Here is a 16,636-nt window from a genome sequence, read left to right on the forward strand (position 1 = left end):
GGAAAATACTTCTCATTCTTATCATTTGAATTTGTCTCTACCCAGACATGACAGATGCATTACCATGGCAGCAGAAAACGCCTATCAGAAGCTCAAAAAGAAGCAGACAGAAGAATGAATCATCATTTTCCTGCTAGTTTCTCACAGTACGTTTTTTTTTTCCCCAAACAGATGTTTTTTGTTTATTTTTAGCTTGTCCTCTTTTTGTATGTGTCACCAAAGTCGATCAAATGGACTGTCAGGACAATGTCATGCCGTCTAATACATATGCTGGAAAATGGAAAATAGCAAGAACAAAGGCACTGAGTATCAGGATACTTTATGGCAAAAGCAACCAAATTAGGTTAAAATTACGACTACTTTATTATCTTTGAATCAACACTGATTTTAACAAGACAGGAATATGCTAATGCTCACAAGTGCACCGTCCATCCTGCCAAAACAAGGCACTGTTTGTGTTGATGTGTTTGAATGGAGACTCTATAGATGGCACTGTTTCCAAATCCTTTATTCAACCTCCACTACAGTATGGTCACTTATTCATAAGCAACAGGCAGAAGGACTAAAACTGTCAGAGTTTTGCTATGCAACACAAGCACGACCCTTCCTTCATATATTTTGGGGCAAAGGTAAAGCAGGATTGAAGGTGCGTGAAGGAAGAACAGGTTATGAGAACAGCATCCACTCTGACTCAGGGAGCAGCGCCCCTGGACTCCATACAGTCCTTTCCACCAGGGAGCATTTGGGGGATATGCTGCACGCAAAAGACAAAGAAAGTGAGAGGAGAAATGAAATTAAGTCAGAAGTACGGAGGAGGGAAAACGAAAGGAGACGTAGGAGGACGGAAGTGCTTGATTCGGTCCTCAGCCCCCTGGAGATTCCATTGTTTAGGTTGCTCTGCGATTCACTTCTCTCACCGTCCGCCTCCTTCTCCTGACATCTGAGGTGGATTAGAACAGAGACCCAGGGTCACGTTTAAGACTCAAACCAAGAACATATGGTGTGTGTGTGTGTGTGTGTGTTCGCGGGCTTGTGTGTGGCGGTATTCCCCTCCATTCCCAGAGCACTGGTCAGTCATATTTTCTTGTCCGTTGTCTCTTGCTGGGATATCAAAGGAGTATTGTTTGTTGATCTGCAAGTGGGCTGCAGGTTACTTGTAGGTCCGGCGAGGGATCCTTTCACCTCTTCTCGCTCCTCCACCCTTTCTTTTCTTCTCTCAGCCAGTGTCCAGCAAAACATGCTTCCAGTGGGAACAAGTTACAAACTTCTTCTTTGAGAACGAACCACGCAAACAGCACGACAAAGGGACAAAGTGAGATAGAGCCCATCGGAGACACTCACCTGACACTGAGGCCCTCACCATAGTGAGGATTTTTGTGTTCACCCATCATCATGTGGATTCTAGACATTTCTTCACTGACGACAGCTTTTGCTGTTCAAATAAAGAATCTAGAACTTGAAAATAAAACCAACTTGAAAACAAAAATAAAGCACGCCTGATAGCTTTGTTATCTGCTATGAAAGTAAAACCACACAAAACTCTTATGAGATCCCGGACAGACACAAACATCCATCAAAAATTTCATTATCTAAACTAAGGCAGAGGACGGGGGCGTTTTTTTTTGTGACAAATGAAACCTTTAAAAGAGCCAATAGTTCTCCCAAGATTGTAAGCACATAAAAACACTTTGTGGAACTGCTTGCAGATGGGAGACCAAAAACAAGCAGTGTACTTTAGTTTAACCATCTGAACGAATTGTGTGTCTGTTTCTCACCACGTTTTTATTTCCATTAAAGACACAAAATACATTGCATAACGTAACTTGGTGACAATTGACATAGTTTAGCAATAAATATTCATGCTTTAAAAAGGTATTAATCACATGTTTTGCTGTTCATTTCATCACTAAATTAAGCAACTTCCAAACAAGTACACAGAGTGAAAGCAAAGTGTTTGTCAAAATCTTTGTAAAAGCCTTTGTATACCTTCTCTCTTTTTAGGGTCAATCTGTGTGCAGCTCACTGGAGATATTAAATTGGCTGAGTCCATGTTGAGGGCTGAGTAATCACTCCTTTAGTTTCAAATCTGTGTGTGGCAGAAAGCACGTCGTTTTGGAAAATAAGATTTTAAATTGTCATTTTAAACTGTAGACTGAAACATGTTGAGGTGAAACAGAAGCAGGGCCCCTTCCTGCCACTGTTCCGGCTCCCTATCCAACCTATTCAAACAATTCTACACTATCAAAACACAACCAAATAACCAGACACGTCCTGGGTTCTTGATAAACTACTCCATAAACAGTTACATTTTGGGTGAAAAATATTAAAATTTTATATTTTACTCTATTGTCTATTGCTAAGATGCCTTTTATTCATACAAAGTAAAACTCTTTTCTGAGTTGTAAGTTTGAAATAAATATTTTATTGGTTTTAGCTAAAATGAGATTTAAAAAATATTATTTATGTATTATTATTTTTTTGTTTTATTTACATTTTTTGTTGATGGTATGACCAGGATGCAATAGATTATTTATTTATCTCTTATTATTTTATTTTAACTTTCTTGTTGATGTTAGGTCCAATCAGTACATTTAAAATATTATTTATTTATTATTATCATTTTATTTTAACTTTCTTATTGAGGTTATGTCCGAGCAATACATTTTTTATTTTATATATATATATATATATATATATATATATATATATATATATATATATATATATATATATATATATATATATATTTTTTTTTACTATTATTATTATTTTAATTTTGTTATCCATGGTGTGACCAGGAATCAGCTACTTTTTTTTTTTTTTTTTAATGTCCACACCCGTCCAGATTAAGTGTCATTATGTCTAATTACTATTCGTCACGATGGCGCCTGTAACGCAGCTTCCACACACTACAACAGCGGTTAGTGATTAACAACAGTAAAACATATGTAAACGCAGCACTTTCGAATCCAAACAATCCTCCCCCGTCACGAGCAGCAGTCAATCAAAACCACTGGACATCAACAGAATGTGTCAGCTGACTTTATTCGGCTTCACTCAGTTGGAGAAAAACAACTTTTGTCTTTGGAACGTTTACCACTTGGAAAAAAAAAATCTACAAAATAAGTCGCTGGAAGGACATCATACAAAACAATTGCATTAAAATATATTTGACAAGAAAACAAACAAAAATAGTTTTTGGAGGCAGGGCATTACTTTTTCTCGCCCGTTTGTTTACAAAAAAGCTAATAACAAAAGAGGAGCAAATTGTATTTACAGTGCATATATTTACATTAAGGCATTTTTTAGTTTTGCTGGGGTGAAAGACGGCGGATCTGGTACCACCCCCACGTGTACACAATCAAATAAATAGTCATGGTGATACATTACAGTGCTATATTTCCTTTAGACGCTACCTGCCATGGAGTCGGCTAAGACGCTACAGGAAGTTCAAATTGGGGCGTGACAGAGGACTGAGTTCAGTTATTAATATGTATTGCTAGAACAATGGAGGGTGGTTCAAACATGTCATTTTCAAACCTGTCTGTTGTCAAGGCAACGCATTCAGCACCTACCCTTTTCTGACCACAACATCCAACTCAGCTAGACGGACCAAACTGTTACAGCGTTCAAAAAAAAAAAAAAAAAAAACTTGCTTGAGAATTGCAAATACGTTTTATGATACTGTTATTCTTTCAGTCTGAGCTATGATTAAGTCATAGAACGCACATCCCTGTCAAGCAAATAGACAATGATTGTTTTTGGGCTCCAATTATTTCCTGGCTCTGTCATCTAGAGCTGCAACTTCAAACCCCAGGGAAAAAAGAACTGCTTAGTGAAGTAGCTGGGATTCAAAACAGAATTTTCTTCTTCGGATGCGACAGATGTAATACATCTTTGAGGGGCCTCACGAGCGCCACCACCTCAGTTTGGTGTTTTAATTTAGATTTTGGTGACCATAAAAAACGAAATTCAAGTTCACTTGGCATCGCTACAAAATATAGCCAGTCACAGCAATTGAAAAACAACCATACCTAGTCACAAGTCTAGATCAGTGTTTTTCAACCCTTCTTAAGCCACGGCACACTTTGTCCATTGAAAAATTCCAGGGCTCTCCACCAAAGGAACCTGGGGCAACGTGCAATTGAGCTTCATTGAAAGTCCTGAAGAAAATCGTGTGAAAATTGTAGCTACTGACACTCGACTATTTTGGTATGATATTTTCAGTTAACAAATTGCAGAAAATGAAAAAAAAAAAAAAAAGTTTCCAGAAAGGGGTGGGCATTATGGCAAAATTATATCATGGTTTATTTATCTATTTATTTATGTTTAAAAAACTTACTTAAGATTCTTTGCCACAGCTTCATAACAACATTCTTCATCTCTTCACATTTTGGAGCGCATTCATTTGGTTCTACATTTAGACAGTGGCCAACTCTTAAAGCATGAAGCAAACTTTGATAGTTTACAAGTGTCAATAAAGTTTTGAAGTGAGACGTCACGTTTGCTCTGTTAGCTCTGTGGCGCTGACAGTCTGAAGGTGCGTGGTCAGGTTAGAGGCGCATCAGGTTTAAGAAGTGTGTGTGAGGGAAGTGGAGCACCAAGCACAGCGCAGCAGGTGATGAACGAGACAACGCATCAGCATAGATCTATCGTGTATAGAAAGAATGTGACAGAATCCGAGGTCTAGAAGTCTGCAAATATTAGATCTCAATTTCTAGTTTTCAGCATGTGCGTTGAGAAGAGGGAGGCTGTTGTTTTCACCATCACTGTCAGTGCACCTCACTTCCAGATAAACCACATGTTTTCACTCATCAGTAGCTGCCAACAGAAGGAATCCAACGTGACGCTTTTCATTGTTCAGAAAAGCGTATTGAAAAGGTCAGATGGAGAACAGACGCAGCAGGAAAGTGAAGCTCAGTTTGCTTAAATGTGACTTTGAATCTTATTAATGGACAAATTTGAGGTTGCAACTCTTGGTAAAAACCCCATGGAACCTGGTGCTATAATTATGTAACCCACGCGTGACAGGTTTTGCAGCTGACTACTTATTATGTTGCCTTTTACTTTGCTGTTTTAGTGGCAGATTATACACCACAATCACTCCAGGAGGAGCCAGAGAAACACAAATCTGAAATTTGCAATTTGATGTATTGACAAAAAAACAAAACAAAAAAAAAAACAGCACCATTGTCTCCACCACACAACCAGGACGAGGAGGCACTTGTCTCACGGCGTGATGCAGCTTTGGTTGAAACCTCCCCGCAACTCCGGAGAGTATGATTCTTTTAACATGTCTTCTGCCTTCAAAAGCGCTCGCTCTTCTCCCATCTCTGAGCAAATCCTTAAAAGTCAGTCTAAGTGTTCCGCTTACACTTCTCCACTCGGAGAAAAGACAAACTGAATAATTGATCCTCTAATTGCTTCTCTTTATCATCCGCCAAGCTCTCAGTCATCCTCTCTAAAATCAAAAATCCTTCCCCTCCATCTCGCCCCCTCCCTTCCTCATGCCATCTTCCCCCTCTCTGGAGTATGAATGCCTTCAATTTTTAATATCTGAACAGCCATGATTGGTGTAGTGCTCACCAAAAACAGACACTCCAGTCCAGTCCAGATCACCATCATCATCATCATCATCGATAAGATTCTAGTGCAAACCAAAGTATTTGGTTAAAGAAAAAGGAAAAAAAAATCATCTTGGTATTCCAGTTATAAAAACAAATTATTAAAAAAGAAGTAAACAAAGATTTGGCTTGACTAGTTTTGCAAACAAAAGCTTCCCTTTTGAAAAAATAAATTTCTAACACAAAGACACATTAAAATCAACTATTTGGGATCGGTAAGTGCTTTCATTCCAGTCTGCAGAGTCACTACGGAGCTCCCACTCATTGTTGCTCCTTAGTTTCCCAAGAACAAGGTTTTTAGAGACGCCAGGGCAGCGACCAGATCACTTGGCTACTGTTTCTCTTTTGACTTAGCAGCCAGAAATGTTCAGCCACAGTTGAAGAAGCTGCTGCTGACGAAACATCATGTCTGTGGGAAAATGAGTGTTTAAGTTACACTCTGGGGGAAAAAAAAACACGAAAAAAAGACAGCAACGCTTTTCATTTTGCTCCAAGTTGTGCACACGAAAGATGTTTTTCTCTTTAAATTACCTTGAAAAAAATGTGTGTCAATGAGGACCAGGTCCATCAGTCTCGGAGGGAAAATTGATGATTGCACAGGTCTTGAGTTTAAAGGTCACTCAGTAGTGGGTAGCTGGCATTTTTGATAGAAAAATAGCTCAATTCAAGAAAGAAAAAAACACCTGTGAGCTCGTGTGAAATATGAAATTGTTTGTCCATGTGGAAGCACCTAATCGGAATGATGCTGAGGATGACGTACCACTTTAGATGGGGGAACATAAATGAACTCTTCATAAACTAACAACTTCTTTATTAAGATGTAATTATGGTCAGTCAATACTTCGCAAAGATCAGTTACTGGCTAGTGGTTTGTTTAGGGTACTAAATGTTGCCTGATCTAAAGTAAGTATGTCAGTTCATGTGAAATGACAAGAAAATATGATATTTGCTTTGAAAAAGATTAAACTCAGCGAGATGTATTTTTCAAGTGAAAATTGATGACTTATATTAAGATAGATACACTTATCCTTCCTTGTAAACCAGCAACTTTTAGAATAGTTCATAGCAAATGTACCACAAGTGATATTCAATGAGCGTTTTACATACGTATTAAAGGTTATGCCACCTTAAGCTGTCGGGTCCTTTCAGCCGATGCTACGTTGCTACAAACAGTGTCATGAGAGCTGGTGGGCCTGGCGTGAAATGAAATCTCATTCCCGGCAATTTAAGACGCCAACCTGGTCAATGGACGGATGTTCTGGCTCAATCATAAGACGGAAGCCACGTTACCACAGACGGACTTGTCAACACTATAAATGGCTTCAATAACAGCTACTTGTTTGTAGTGACCATTACATAACCGTGCAATTATCATCTATCAAAAGGCTCTCAGAGAGACTAGCACTCATAAGCGCGTGAAAATCATAAAAACAACTTGATAAATGCTCTTTTGTGTGCCAAGAGGACAATTTTGACCAAGGAGGAACAAAAGAAAAAAAAATGCTGCCTTTCCTTCGCGTGTCTTTTGGGAGTCCATGAACAAAAAGTGTCAGCGATGAATGTTAGTGTCCACACACCAGTGTGAGCTCTGCTAGTTCTGGTGTCTCTTCATGTGCAAGGCCAGGTGATCCGATCGGGAGAAGGAGCGGGAGCAGACCACGCACTGGAAGGGTTTGGAGCCCGTGTGCTTGCGATAGTGGCGCGTCAATTCGTCGGAACGGGCGAAACGCCAGTCGCAGCTGTCCCACGTACACCTGTAGGGCTTCTCACCTGCACAGAAGGGATGGCACAGCAGAGCGTGAATCAGGAGGAATTCAGTGCACTGAGACTCTTCATTCATTTTCTTCTGCTTTATTCCCAAATAGAGTCACGGGGGGAGGAGCCTGTCTTAGCTGTTACACGGGACGCCGCGGCACAAGTACGTATGCTCAGGGCATCCGGGGGACACACACCGTGAAGCCACAGCACTAACCGCTACGCTGCCCAGGACTGATACTACTTCAGAAAATGAGACTAAATTCAGTGAAACCGCAGGGATTCAAACAGTTGGGAGGAACCAGAACAGCAGGTTTGAGGGAGCCGTAGTCGTCCAACAGCTTTTGCATTCATACTTCAGTCTGACAGTCATCAGGCAATCGAACAAAGAGTTAAAGTTGTTGGACAAACTGGCTGGTATTGTCTGCAGCTGCGTCTTTAATCATCGCTGCGCATTTCTCTGTCACTCTTGTTATTCCAGTCATCTTCAGCACATAGCACATCGTGGGAACCTGTGCCACCGTCTGCCTCAGCCACTTCCCAGGTGCTTTCTGAAACTTGCACACCTCCACAGAAAAAAAAAAAAAAAAAAAAACCTGATCTGATGAAGCCACATGATTCCATTTGGAGTAGAACTTTTTCTATTATTATTATTATTCTTTTTTTTTTTCTGAAATCAAACCATTTTCCACGAAACAAAGAGAAAGCTATATGTTACAATTAGTGTTGACATAACAGGAAGAGGTTCTAATTCAGTGCAATATGCAAATACATGAAACATTTCAAAATCTGGATTACAAAAACTGTGAGATTAATTTTTTAATAATGATTTAATTTAGATTTATGTAATTTAATGTAATAGAATTTTAATAATAATTTAATTTAATACATTTATTTTATTCACTTAAAATTGAAAAAAATATTTAAATGAACTTAACATTTGCACAAACATCTGAAACGTTGAACCTTTTTTCTTTCTTTTAGATAACAGAAAGGCAATTTAGTAAAGTGACATAAAACAACAAGACAGCTCATGAAGGCACACAAATGAAACACAATTTAGTTACTGCAACACACTTGACAAAATAAATTGTATTTTAAAAGGAAATGTGTAGTTTAGTGCAAGACAAATGGAAATGTGCATTACTACGTTTTTTTGTTTTTTTTTTTTGAGGGAGGGGGGTCTAAGTTCCTGAAGAAAACTTCCATCTAACTGCTGCAGGTTTCATTTCTTCAGCTAGTGTTTTTAATTTTCGACCGATTCAGGACAAGTCTGTACAGAACAGTGACGCAATGTGCAGTTTTCTCCTGGTCTCGCTTGCTAATTTGACATAAAATGTGGTTCTAAAAACAAGGATCTCAGTCCTAGACATGTTGAATGCGATTAGCGGCATTTTCTTTACATTCAAGATTAGCATTCATGGAATTATTCAACACTTGTGTATTGTTTGGGGCGTTAAGAGGCTGCACAAAGTTCAGAGAATACCAGGTTAATTTTTCCGCTCATCATTAGCAACGCAGCCGCTTGTCGAGACTTGCACGTCAGAGAAGGATTGTCATCATCTGAGAGGTGCCAACAATCATAACCACAGCATCCAAGCCAAAGCCAAAAGCGCCCTGGATGTCATTTAAGGTCAGAGAGAAGCATCGTTTTGAGTTTTGGGGCAAACAAAGCCTCCAAACAAGCAAATCAAGCTGCGCAGCCTTGTTAAGACAACAACCATAAAAGCAATTACGAAACCACCACTCACTAACTGCACCAAGACACACAGTCGCACACCTCAAAGAGAAGACGTAACACAAACAGACAATGAAACGAGGCAGAAAAAGAATCAACTGGAAGCAGCGTTCTTGCCTCCCGCTCACACACACACATGCAACACACACACACACACACAAACAATCAGGGTAATGGATGTTGATGGAGATTAGAGTGGGGACTCCCACTGGGACCCAAACGCATTAGGAATCATCTCATACAGATTACTGACAGGTGTGTGCGTGTGTGTCTGCGTGAGAGTGCCACTGTCTGTGTGTGTGTGTGTGTGAAGTCAAGCAGCCGAATCAGAGAAGTAGAAGGAGTCAACGACAGAAATAGAGGTGGAGAGTTGAAGGTGAAGGGAGGACACGCGGCCGAGGACCATGCGACGAGTGAAACCGCGAGACCAATTAAAATGGAGGCAGAAGTTTGTCTCTGCATCCTTCTTCCCATGTCACTTCTTCCTCGTGTGGTCGGTAACAACTGCACTCATCAGCTCGCCGCACCGTCGACGCCGCGCTTTATCGCTGTGTCAAGTTTCTCCGTCGGCGATCCGGAGGGCATTGACGCCCACGTCGGTGTTTGCAACTGGAACGGATTCTGGATCGTGGAGTGGGTTGAGCCAGTTTTGAAGTGCGCGTCCTTTGTGTATTTAAATGAAGCAGGAATGTGGAGGCGTGTTTGCTGTTTTTTTGGTCAAAATCCACAAGCTTAGATTAAGAAAAGAGTGTGCGGCATAATGACCGACACATGAATGGACACTTATACGTGCTTAGATAAATAAATAAATGAAATAGAAAAATCTAGAAAACTAAAAAGTCATGAAGCTCAGTATGAGGTCAGAGGTCAGTATGAACCTGAGTACAAGTTTCTAGATTATATATTCTGGGAGAATTCACTCCTGAATAACTTGTTTTTGCATTTAATTTTACACTGTGAATGAATGAAACTCTGATATAGTGCTAGAAAAGACGCTGTAAAACACCTATACTACAGAAGATTAAAGTTTAGCATGAGCAGTCAATATTGTGGTTGTTAAAAAGCTCATGCGTCTGCCATCTGAGTTTCTCCAATGACCTCTGTGAGCCTTGTTTACAGCCATGTTCGAAGCATTATTTTCTATCTCTAAGAGTGTTAAGAATTTCCAGATAAAGTTGTACTTTTAATGAGTGAATCGCACCACTGTGGGAACAAAGATGGCGAGGCATGTCTGACACCGTCACAGAGTCATCCGCTGGCAGAAGTGTGTCACTTCCACCTGTTTTGATGGAATAGTATATTGGCCGGAGGATGGGAATAGGGCAGGGTACATTTACACACACATGCCAAGAACACAACACTCTGCCTAGCAACATGGTGCCAGCGCAGATACCGAAATATGAGACGTGCGGGGCAGCGTCACACTTTTTTTTTTGTCTGATATTTAGAATAGCTGAATAAGGGAGAGGAATGCCGTACCTGTGTGAGTCCTGAGGTGAGCTTTCAGATGAGATGACTTGGTGTAGACCTTCTTGCAACCTGCAACACACAAACAGGAGGTCGAATTCTAATCCAGAGAGTTCACACACACCAGAAGTCAATGAACTGGTATTCTAGGTATCTGAGCTAATGAGGAACAGAAGCTGTTTCGGGAGTGAAATCATGAAAGTTCGTGGGAACATCCCGACACATACTTGTAATATCTTCTGATAGCGTGTAAAGACTGGACCGCACTGTCATGCTTGCTTGCAACAGTGGACAGTGTCTTTCGGAAACATTGCTTTGTGGGTTTGGATGGTGGATTTGCAGAAAACTGATTCAGTGACAGAAATTAGCTGTGGGTCAGATGAAGGTGGAACATGGTTTGTATTTGGACTGAAGATCACGTGTTTGGTTAATCCAAGGGTGTGGCTGCTGCTCATGCTGCGAACATGGCCCAAACATGCATGAAGATCCCCTTGTTGTCATGAGTTATGAGTTACAAATATAATTATTTAAAGGTCACTAGAGTGGATGGTCGACATTTTTGTAAATTGTTTATTTATTTTTAGGACTGCAGCTCTAAAAAACGCTGTCATGGAACTTGTAGTATGAATGACAGGATTACTTTTTGCAAAAATAGATTTGAATTCATTTCAGGACAATGGTGGTGCATGAGTTTGACACAAAATAAACAAAGTTGATGTTCAAGACATTATTGTAACTACAATTTTATATCTCCATTTTCATTTCCACACTCCTCAAGGTGAACTTCAAGTTCAATCCCAGCCGAGTTATTTAAACACGTCAACCACATATCATCGCATGAGTAAGCGCGAGCGAAGCGTCTGCCGGAGTTTCGCTCCTGGTACGTGGATATGACAGATCCGCACGATTTGACTTTAAAAGAGGTTAAACGTGTGCAAACATGCCGCCAGAGAATCTGCTAAAGCCTACTTTACACACCGCCACAGGCGAGTTGACAGTAAATGTCCTACAAGTAGCTGCACATCACGCGGCTCCACTTGGATTCAGGGGATGTGTGGGAAAATTCGAGAAAACCGCTAAAGTCGTAAAAAAGCAAATATTGTTCCTCGAGTTAGAATCAGCAAGACGGGAAAATATTTGAGATGAGATTTATCGCTCAGAAGCCACCGCTCACATGAGGGATTAGAAAACAGCTACACCTGCAGCAGCCCAGGGCTGAAGGGGCACCAACAGCGAGGCCCTCCAACCTGACAGGTGATTGGCAGAACCTTGACGGCAAATTAAATATCATGTACATATGATTTAATGAGTCTTCCATCGCCACTAAATGTCTTGTTTTACATCTTCAACACCCAGAGTCGTGACACGGCAGCTATTTATTGGTAGTCTTTAATTTCCTCCCTCCACTAGCTGTAAATTATTGATGGGCATTTTCTTCCCTCAGTCTTTCCTCCTTTTCTTTGTTTGCTCCTTTCTTATTTATCTCGGAACATTTAAACGCCCTCCTTTCAGTCCCGCAGCTCCGTCCTGACTTTCTGTTCTTCGTGTTTCATCATCCAACGTCCTTTCAATCCCGCCATCCATCCATCTCTCTGTACAGCAATCGATAAGCCCCACCATCCATCAGTCAATAAATCTATTGCTCAATCATTCCACCCGCCTCACCTCCAGCTCCCTATCTTGCTGTCCTGCCAAGATCTGCTCGTATCACATTCAAATTCCCTGTGAACTAGCAGGCCAATACCGACACATCTCCCACAACACTCGCTGATCAATCCATCCCACTGTACTCCAGTCAAGCAGTCACCCCATGAATCTATCTAAAAATGAAAAATGTTGCTTGGTGACCACCTGACTGCAGCGCAGGGTGAAAATACACACAGTCACACACTAGTGGTACAAGCCACATGCTGCTGTGGACAGATGTTTGGAAAACTAACCTGGATAATCACAGTGGTGGATCCGCCGTTTCTCCAGGTCGGGGTTGTTCCTTCGGTTGTAGCGGACAGGCACTGTGGTGGGAGGGGCGGGGGATGTGGTCTGGGCTTGGGGAAGGGGCGCCGCTTGGGTCTGGCTCGGCGTGGGACCTGTGGTGAGATGGAGGGTCAAGCTTTCCGGGCACAGTCCAGGGGTGCCACCTGCCAGCTTGGAGGCGATGGTGGCGGCATACGATGGGGGAGGAGACATGGTGTGGAGGAGCTCCTTCTGCCTGTCTGGGCTGCCGGGCTCGGAGCTGGGCGGGGAGGGGGGCAGGTAGGGCAGCGGCTGCTGGATGAAGTGAGTCTGCGGATGCACGTAGGCTCCGGCGCCAATTCCACCGAAGGTGGGTTTAGGGGCCTGGTTTTCTTGGGAAGAAGCGGAGACGACGGGTAAGTTATGGAAGGGGGTGTGGATTGAGGAGGTGGGCTGTATCTGCTGCTGCTGGCCGTCCATCCCGCTCCCATGATGATGCTCCAGGCCAGCGTTCAGGAGCTGGAACAGGGAGCCGCTGCTGTCGTCGTGCTGCAAGGAATGCTGCTCGAACTGGGATGACATTTCCTGCTTTATGAAGATGTCAGGGAGCGCCTCGTCACCACCACTGCCTGGCGCCGGATTAAAAACACTGGGAAAGTCTGGCAACCCAGGCATCTCCAGCGGCGCACAGCTTTGGGATTGCCCCGGATTGCCACAGCTACTTGCGGGCGATGAGTTGTGGCAGTGCAGGTTTGGCGAGTAGCATGGGGCGGCGGACTCGGTCTTGACTTGGATTAGATCGACGTGGTTCTGAGCTGGTCGCTGCGGCTGCTGCTGCGGCTGACAAAACCCCATCCTTAGGTAGGCCACGTCTGGGAGGTACAGATTCATGTTGAGGGTGTAGGGAGCGCTGCTGTGATCCTCTGAAAAGAAGTGGTCCATCACAGACATGGCTTCTCGGTGCGACTTTTGCAGGCTGTCGGGGTGAGGAAGTGGTTGAGGAGACAGGTACCGGTCCATCTCACATTTGGCCTGTGGGGGGGGGGAAACACCGTGTTTAATTGAAAGTAATATGGAATCTACTGTTTTTGAATTTTTCCAAATTTATTACCAAATTAAGACTGTCATCAAATGTAAACTCAAGTCAGACTTGGATCAATTTCAGCAACCATTTGAGACCGGATCAAACCTGTTTAAAATTTGAAAGACTCCAAAGCAAAATTAGAACTAAATGAAGTCTGGATAACTAAACTCTGACTCATGAACAGCTCAGAGTTACATGGTCTGTGCCTGCTGGCGTCTTCAAGAAGGGTGACTATGACTATGAAGTACAAGCATTATGGAAGTGTTCATGTCTCTGTCTAGATATTAACTCATGTTAATGTCACTCACTAATGTTTTCAACATATTATGACTTAATAAATGTGCTAAAAAGATTGCTTGATATTCGGATCTATTGATAAGTCCTTCAGGGATCTAATACTAAATGTTTTTTTTTTCAATGTTGCTACACTGAGGGGAATGATCATGAGTCAAATGCTTGAGTTAAAAGAAAATACAAAATGTGCATGAGATGTGTAAATACTGATATTATTATGGTTATTATAGTGGTTTCATGAACTTTAAAAAGTTGTTTACTTTGCCTGAATTGAGGGTCTCGCCCCTCTATTTCCTAATATTGCAGAGCAAAGCCATTATTGCTGCTTCATCTGAAAGGGTTAACCAGATATAACTTTCAGCTGCATCATCACCTGTGTGCGGACAACAAATCTGCGCTCCCCACTGAAAACATTCATCTGGTTAAATGACACGAGGGAACCCATACTTCCATAAATAAGAAACAGGGAATCCGTTTTAAAAAGAGTTTTGAAATTCATATATAGAGGCACAAAGTGGATTTATTTATCTTCATATCTGCTATTATATTAGGAGCTTTGTTATTAAGAGTTTTGTTAGGCCATTAAAGTGATCACTCTTGCAACTAGTGTTTGCAACATACATCCCATTAACCACTGGAGCCCCAAATGGTTACTTCATGAATGAATGAATGTTTATTCCAATCCCCTTCACACACTGTACATGTTAATTACATGACAAATATGACATTTGTACTACAACTGTATAACATGGTGTCACTCTAGTTCCACTGCACACAAGGGAAGGGAAGAATAAAGGCAAATTAAATCAAATCTAATTCAGTCAAGATTTATTCTTACATTATACAGTGACTGAAAAGGAGCAGCATTCATCATTTGTACGTTATTCCCAACAGTGGTACGGAAAAATAGGATATTCACATAATAACACAGTTCAAATTTATGTTTCCAGCAACAGTCAACATGATGTTTCTAAGAATAGAAAATGTTGATTTAAATTCAACACTTTTTGTTTGATGCCAGCATCGGTATTTTCCTTTCATGTTCAAGCCGAATTCTTGAAGGAACCAGTGATAAAGCGCAGCTATTTTCAGGCCTCACTTTAAGGAGGTCTAAAGGGGTCAGTCATCGCTTAAACATTTATCGAGTTGTCATCAATAGGCTGCTGCCAAATTCCCTCTCTGGCTGAGAGGCTGAACTCAGGAACCTGCTGCTGGAGGAGCAGACCATGTTTCTGATGTGGATGTCTGAAGCCCTGGTTATATAAGAGGAGGCAATAGTCGACAAGACAGGTGGGATCTTCATGATGGATACATTGTTTATCTTGCAGTGGATCTGCGCGGGGTGAAAGTTGGGTAAGCCCTGCAGCAGAGGATGAAACAGCAGCATGAAAGGGAATGGGGAAACACCCATGCCTCTGTCCGCAGCAGCAGCAGCAGCAGCAGCAGCGCTGTGTGGGGATGGGCTGCTATTTCTGGGCTTCTGATCCCACCAGCTGTTCCAGAGCCCTCTCTTGCACAAGTTTCCTGCAGACTTGTGCGCACAGTTAACGGGACATTTTCAGCCCCAGTCAGTTGTTGTCAGGCTGGTTGGTTAAAAGGGACGCCGGGGGAGGGGGGGGGACAACTGGCGAGCAACTGGCAGCACAGAAAACATGCGCCGAATGCTTTTCCACTGGCACATTCAAGACAAATGGCGCAAAACCAAGTTGAGCATCACAGGTTCTGAGGCACCGATGTCATGAGGAGTGAAAGAAAAACAGCTTCGGCGTAGAAATCTGTCAACTCCGCCACGCCCATTCAATGGTACGCGTCTATCAGCCGCGGACTGGACGCCTCTTACCTGTGTGAAGTCGCTTTTATCGGAGATCTTGCAGTCCAAGCCAAACAACGCCGAGTCCTCCAGGTGGAATCCAGCGGGCAGCGGCGTCTTCTGCAGCGGGTAAAAGGGATCCTCCTGCCCGCCGCCGCTCATCGTCAGAGTCGCTGCCATGAAGACCCGGTGAAAACAGGAAAAAAAAAGATGGATGCTACAGCTTAAGAAGAGGTGGCGTAGTGGTAGCGCTCGTCTAGCGGGGTGGTGGGTTCGTTACAACGCGCCTGTCTGCTCCATCTCTGTCCACTTGTTTCATATCCTCACCGGCCCACCGACAGTTTTCTGTGTGCGGGAGGGCGGAGCTACCCGGTGTAAATACAGACAAGCTCCGCCCCCGCGAACCTTTTAAAAAAAACACTTTGATCGCTCATTCACGGCCACCGCCCTTCTTCCATCTAAACGCGCACGTAAATGCGTGCACGAAACCAGGAACACACGTCCGTAAACCCATGAAGGTTAAACAAACACCCCTGACACGCTGCACTTAAACCGCCACTCGCAGATTTATTTCATACCTGACATCGATCGCGTTACATTCACCCGCTCTTAAAACGAGTCACTTCCAATGGCGGAGTCTCTGAATAAACTGATTCATTAGTTCTATCACATTTCTCGTGTAATTTTTGTTCAGTCTTCATCACCTGTGCTCCAGTTCACACTTCCAAGTGTGATCCTGAGCTGCAAAACGACCTACTTATAATATTGGCAGGTGGACATGTTATGACGCAACCTGCTTGATGAAAAGATCCAGGTCTGCATTCATGAAAGCAATTCGAAAATCTTGACCAAAAAACACTCAGAATCCAATGTGCAACTTGCTGATCAGATTTGTACGGTGAGTTTTGTTG

The 16,636-nt window shown here is 42.4% G+C and overlaps 1 protein-coding gene across 3 annotated transcripts; it reads right to left on the reverse strand.

The window, feature by feature from the left end:
- Window positions 1-620: 620 nt before the first annotated feature.
- klf5a (Kruppel-like factor 5a) lies at window positions 621-16,607 on the reverse strand. Of its 3 annotated transcripts, none has more exons than XM_053875831.1 (5): window positions 15,756-16,607; window positions 12,525-13,569; window positions 10,597-10,656; window positions 7,202-7,394; window positions 621-940 (listed from the first exon to the last, which is right to left on the reverse strand). In XM_053875831.1, the coding sequence occupies exons 1-4, from the start codon at window positions 15,903-15,905 to the stop codon at window positions 7,216-7,218; spliced, it is 1,434 nt and encodes a 477-aa protein (XP_053731806.1). In that variant the 5' UTR covers window positions 15,906-16,607; the 3' UTR covers window positions 621-940; window positions 7,202-7,215. The 3 variants fall into 3 exon arrangements, with proteins under 3 accessions (XP_053731806.1, XP_053731805.1, XP_053731804.1); XM_053875830.1 differs by lacking the exon at window positions 621-940 and adding an exon at window positions 2,815-6,033 and having other exon boundaries at window positions 15,756-16,606; XM_053875829.1 differs by lacking the exon at window positions 621-940 and having other exon boundaries at window positions 2,815-7,394; window positions 15,756-16,604.
- Between the last annotated feature and the right edge of the window lie 29 nt (window positions 16,608-16,636).

The sequence above is a fragment of the Synchiropus splendidus genome, chromosome 9 (assembly GCF_027744825.2).
Source record: "Synchiropus splendidus isolate RoL2022-P1 chromosome 9, RoL_Sspl_1.0, whole genome shotgun sequence".
Classification (NCBI taxonomy): domain Eukaryota; kingdom Metazoa; phylum Chordata; class Actinopteri; order Syngnathiformes; family Callionymidae; genus Synchiropus; species Synchiropus splendidus.

Coding starts and splice junctions, on each gene's coding strand:
- klf5a (XM_053875831.1), bottom strand. CDS start 15,905: ATGGCAGCGACTCTGACGATGAGCGGCGGCGGGCAGGAGGATCCCTTT. Junction 13,570..15,755: donor ATAAAAGCGACTTCACACAG/GTAAGAGGCGTC, acceptor CCCCCCCCACAG/GCCAAATGTGAGATGGACCG. Junction 7,395..10,596: donor TCACCTCAGGACTCACACAG/GTACGGCATTCC, acceptor CCTTCTGTGCAG/GTGAGAAGCCCTACAGGTGT.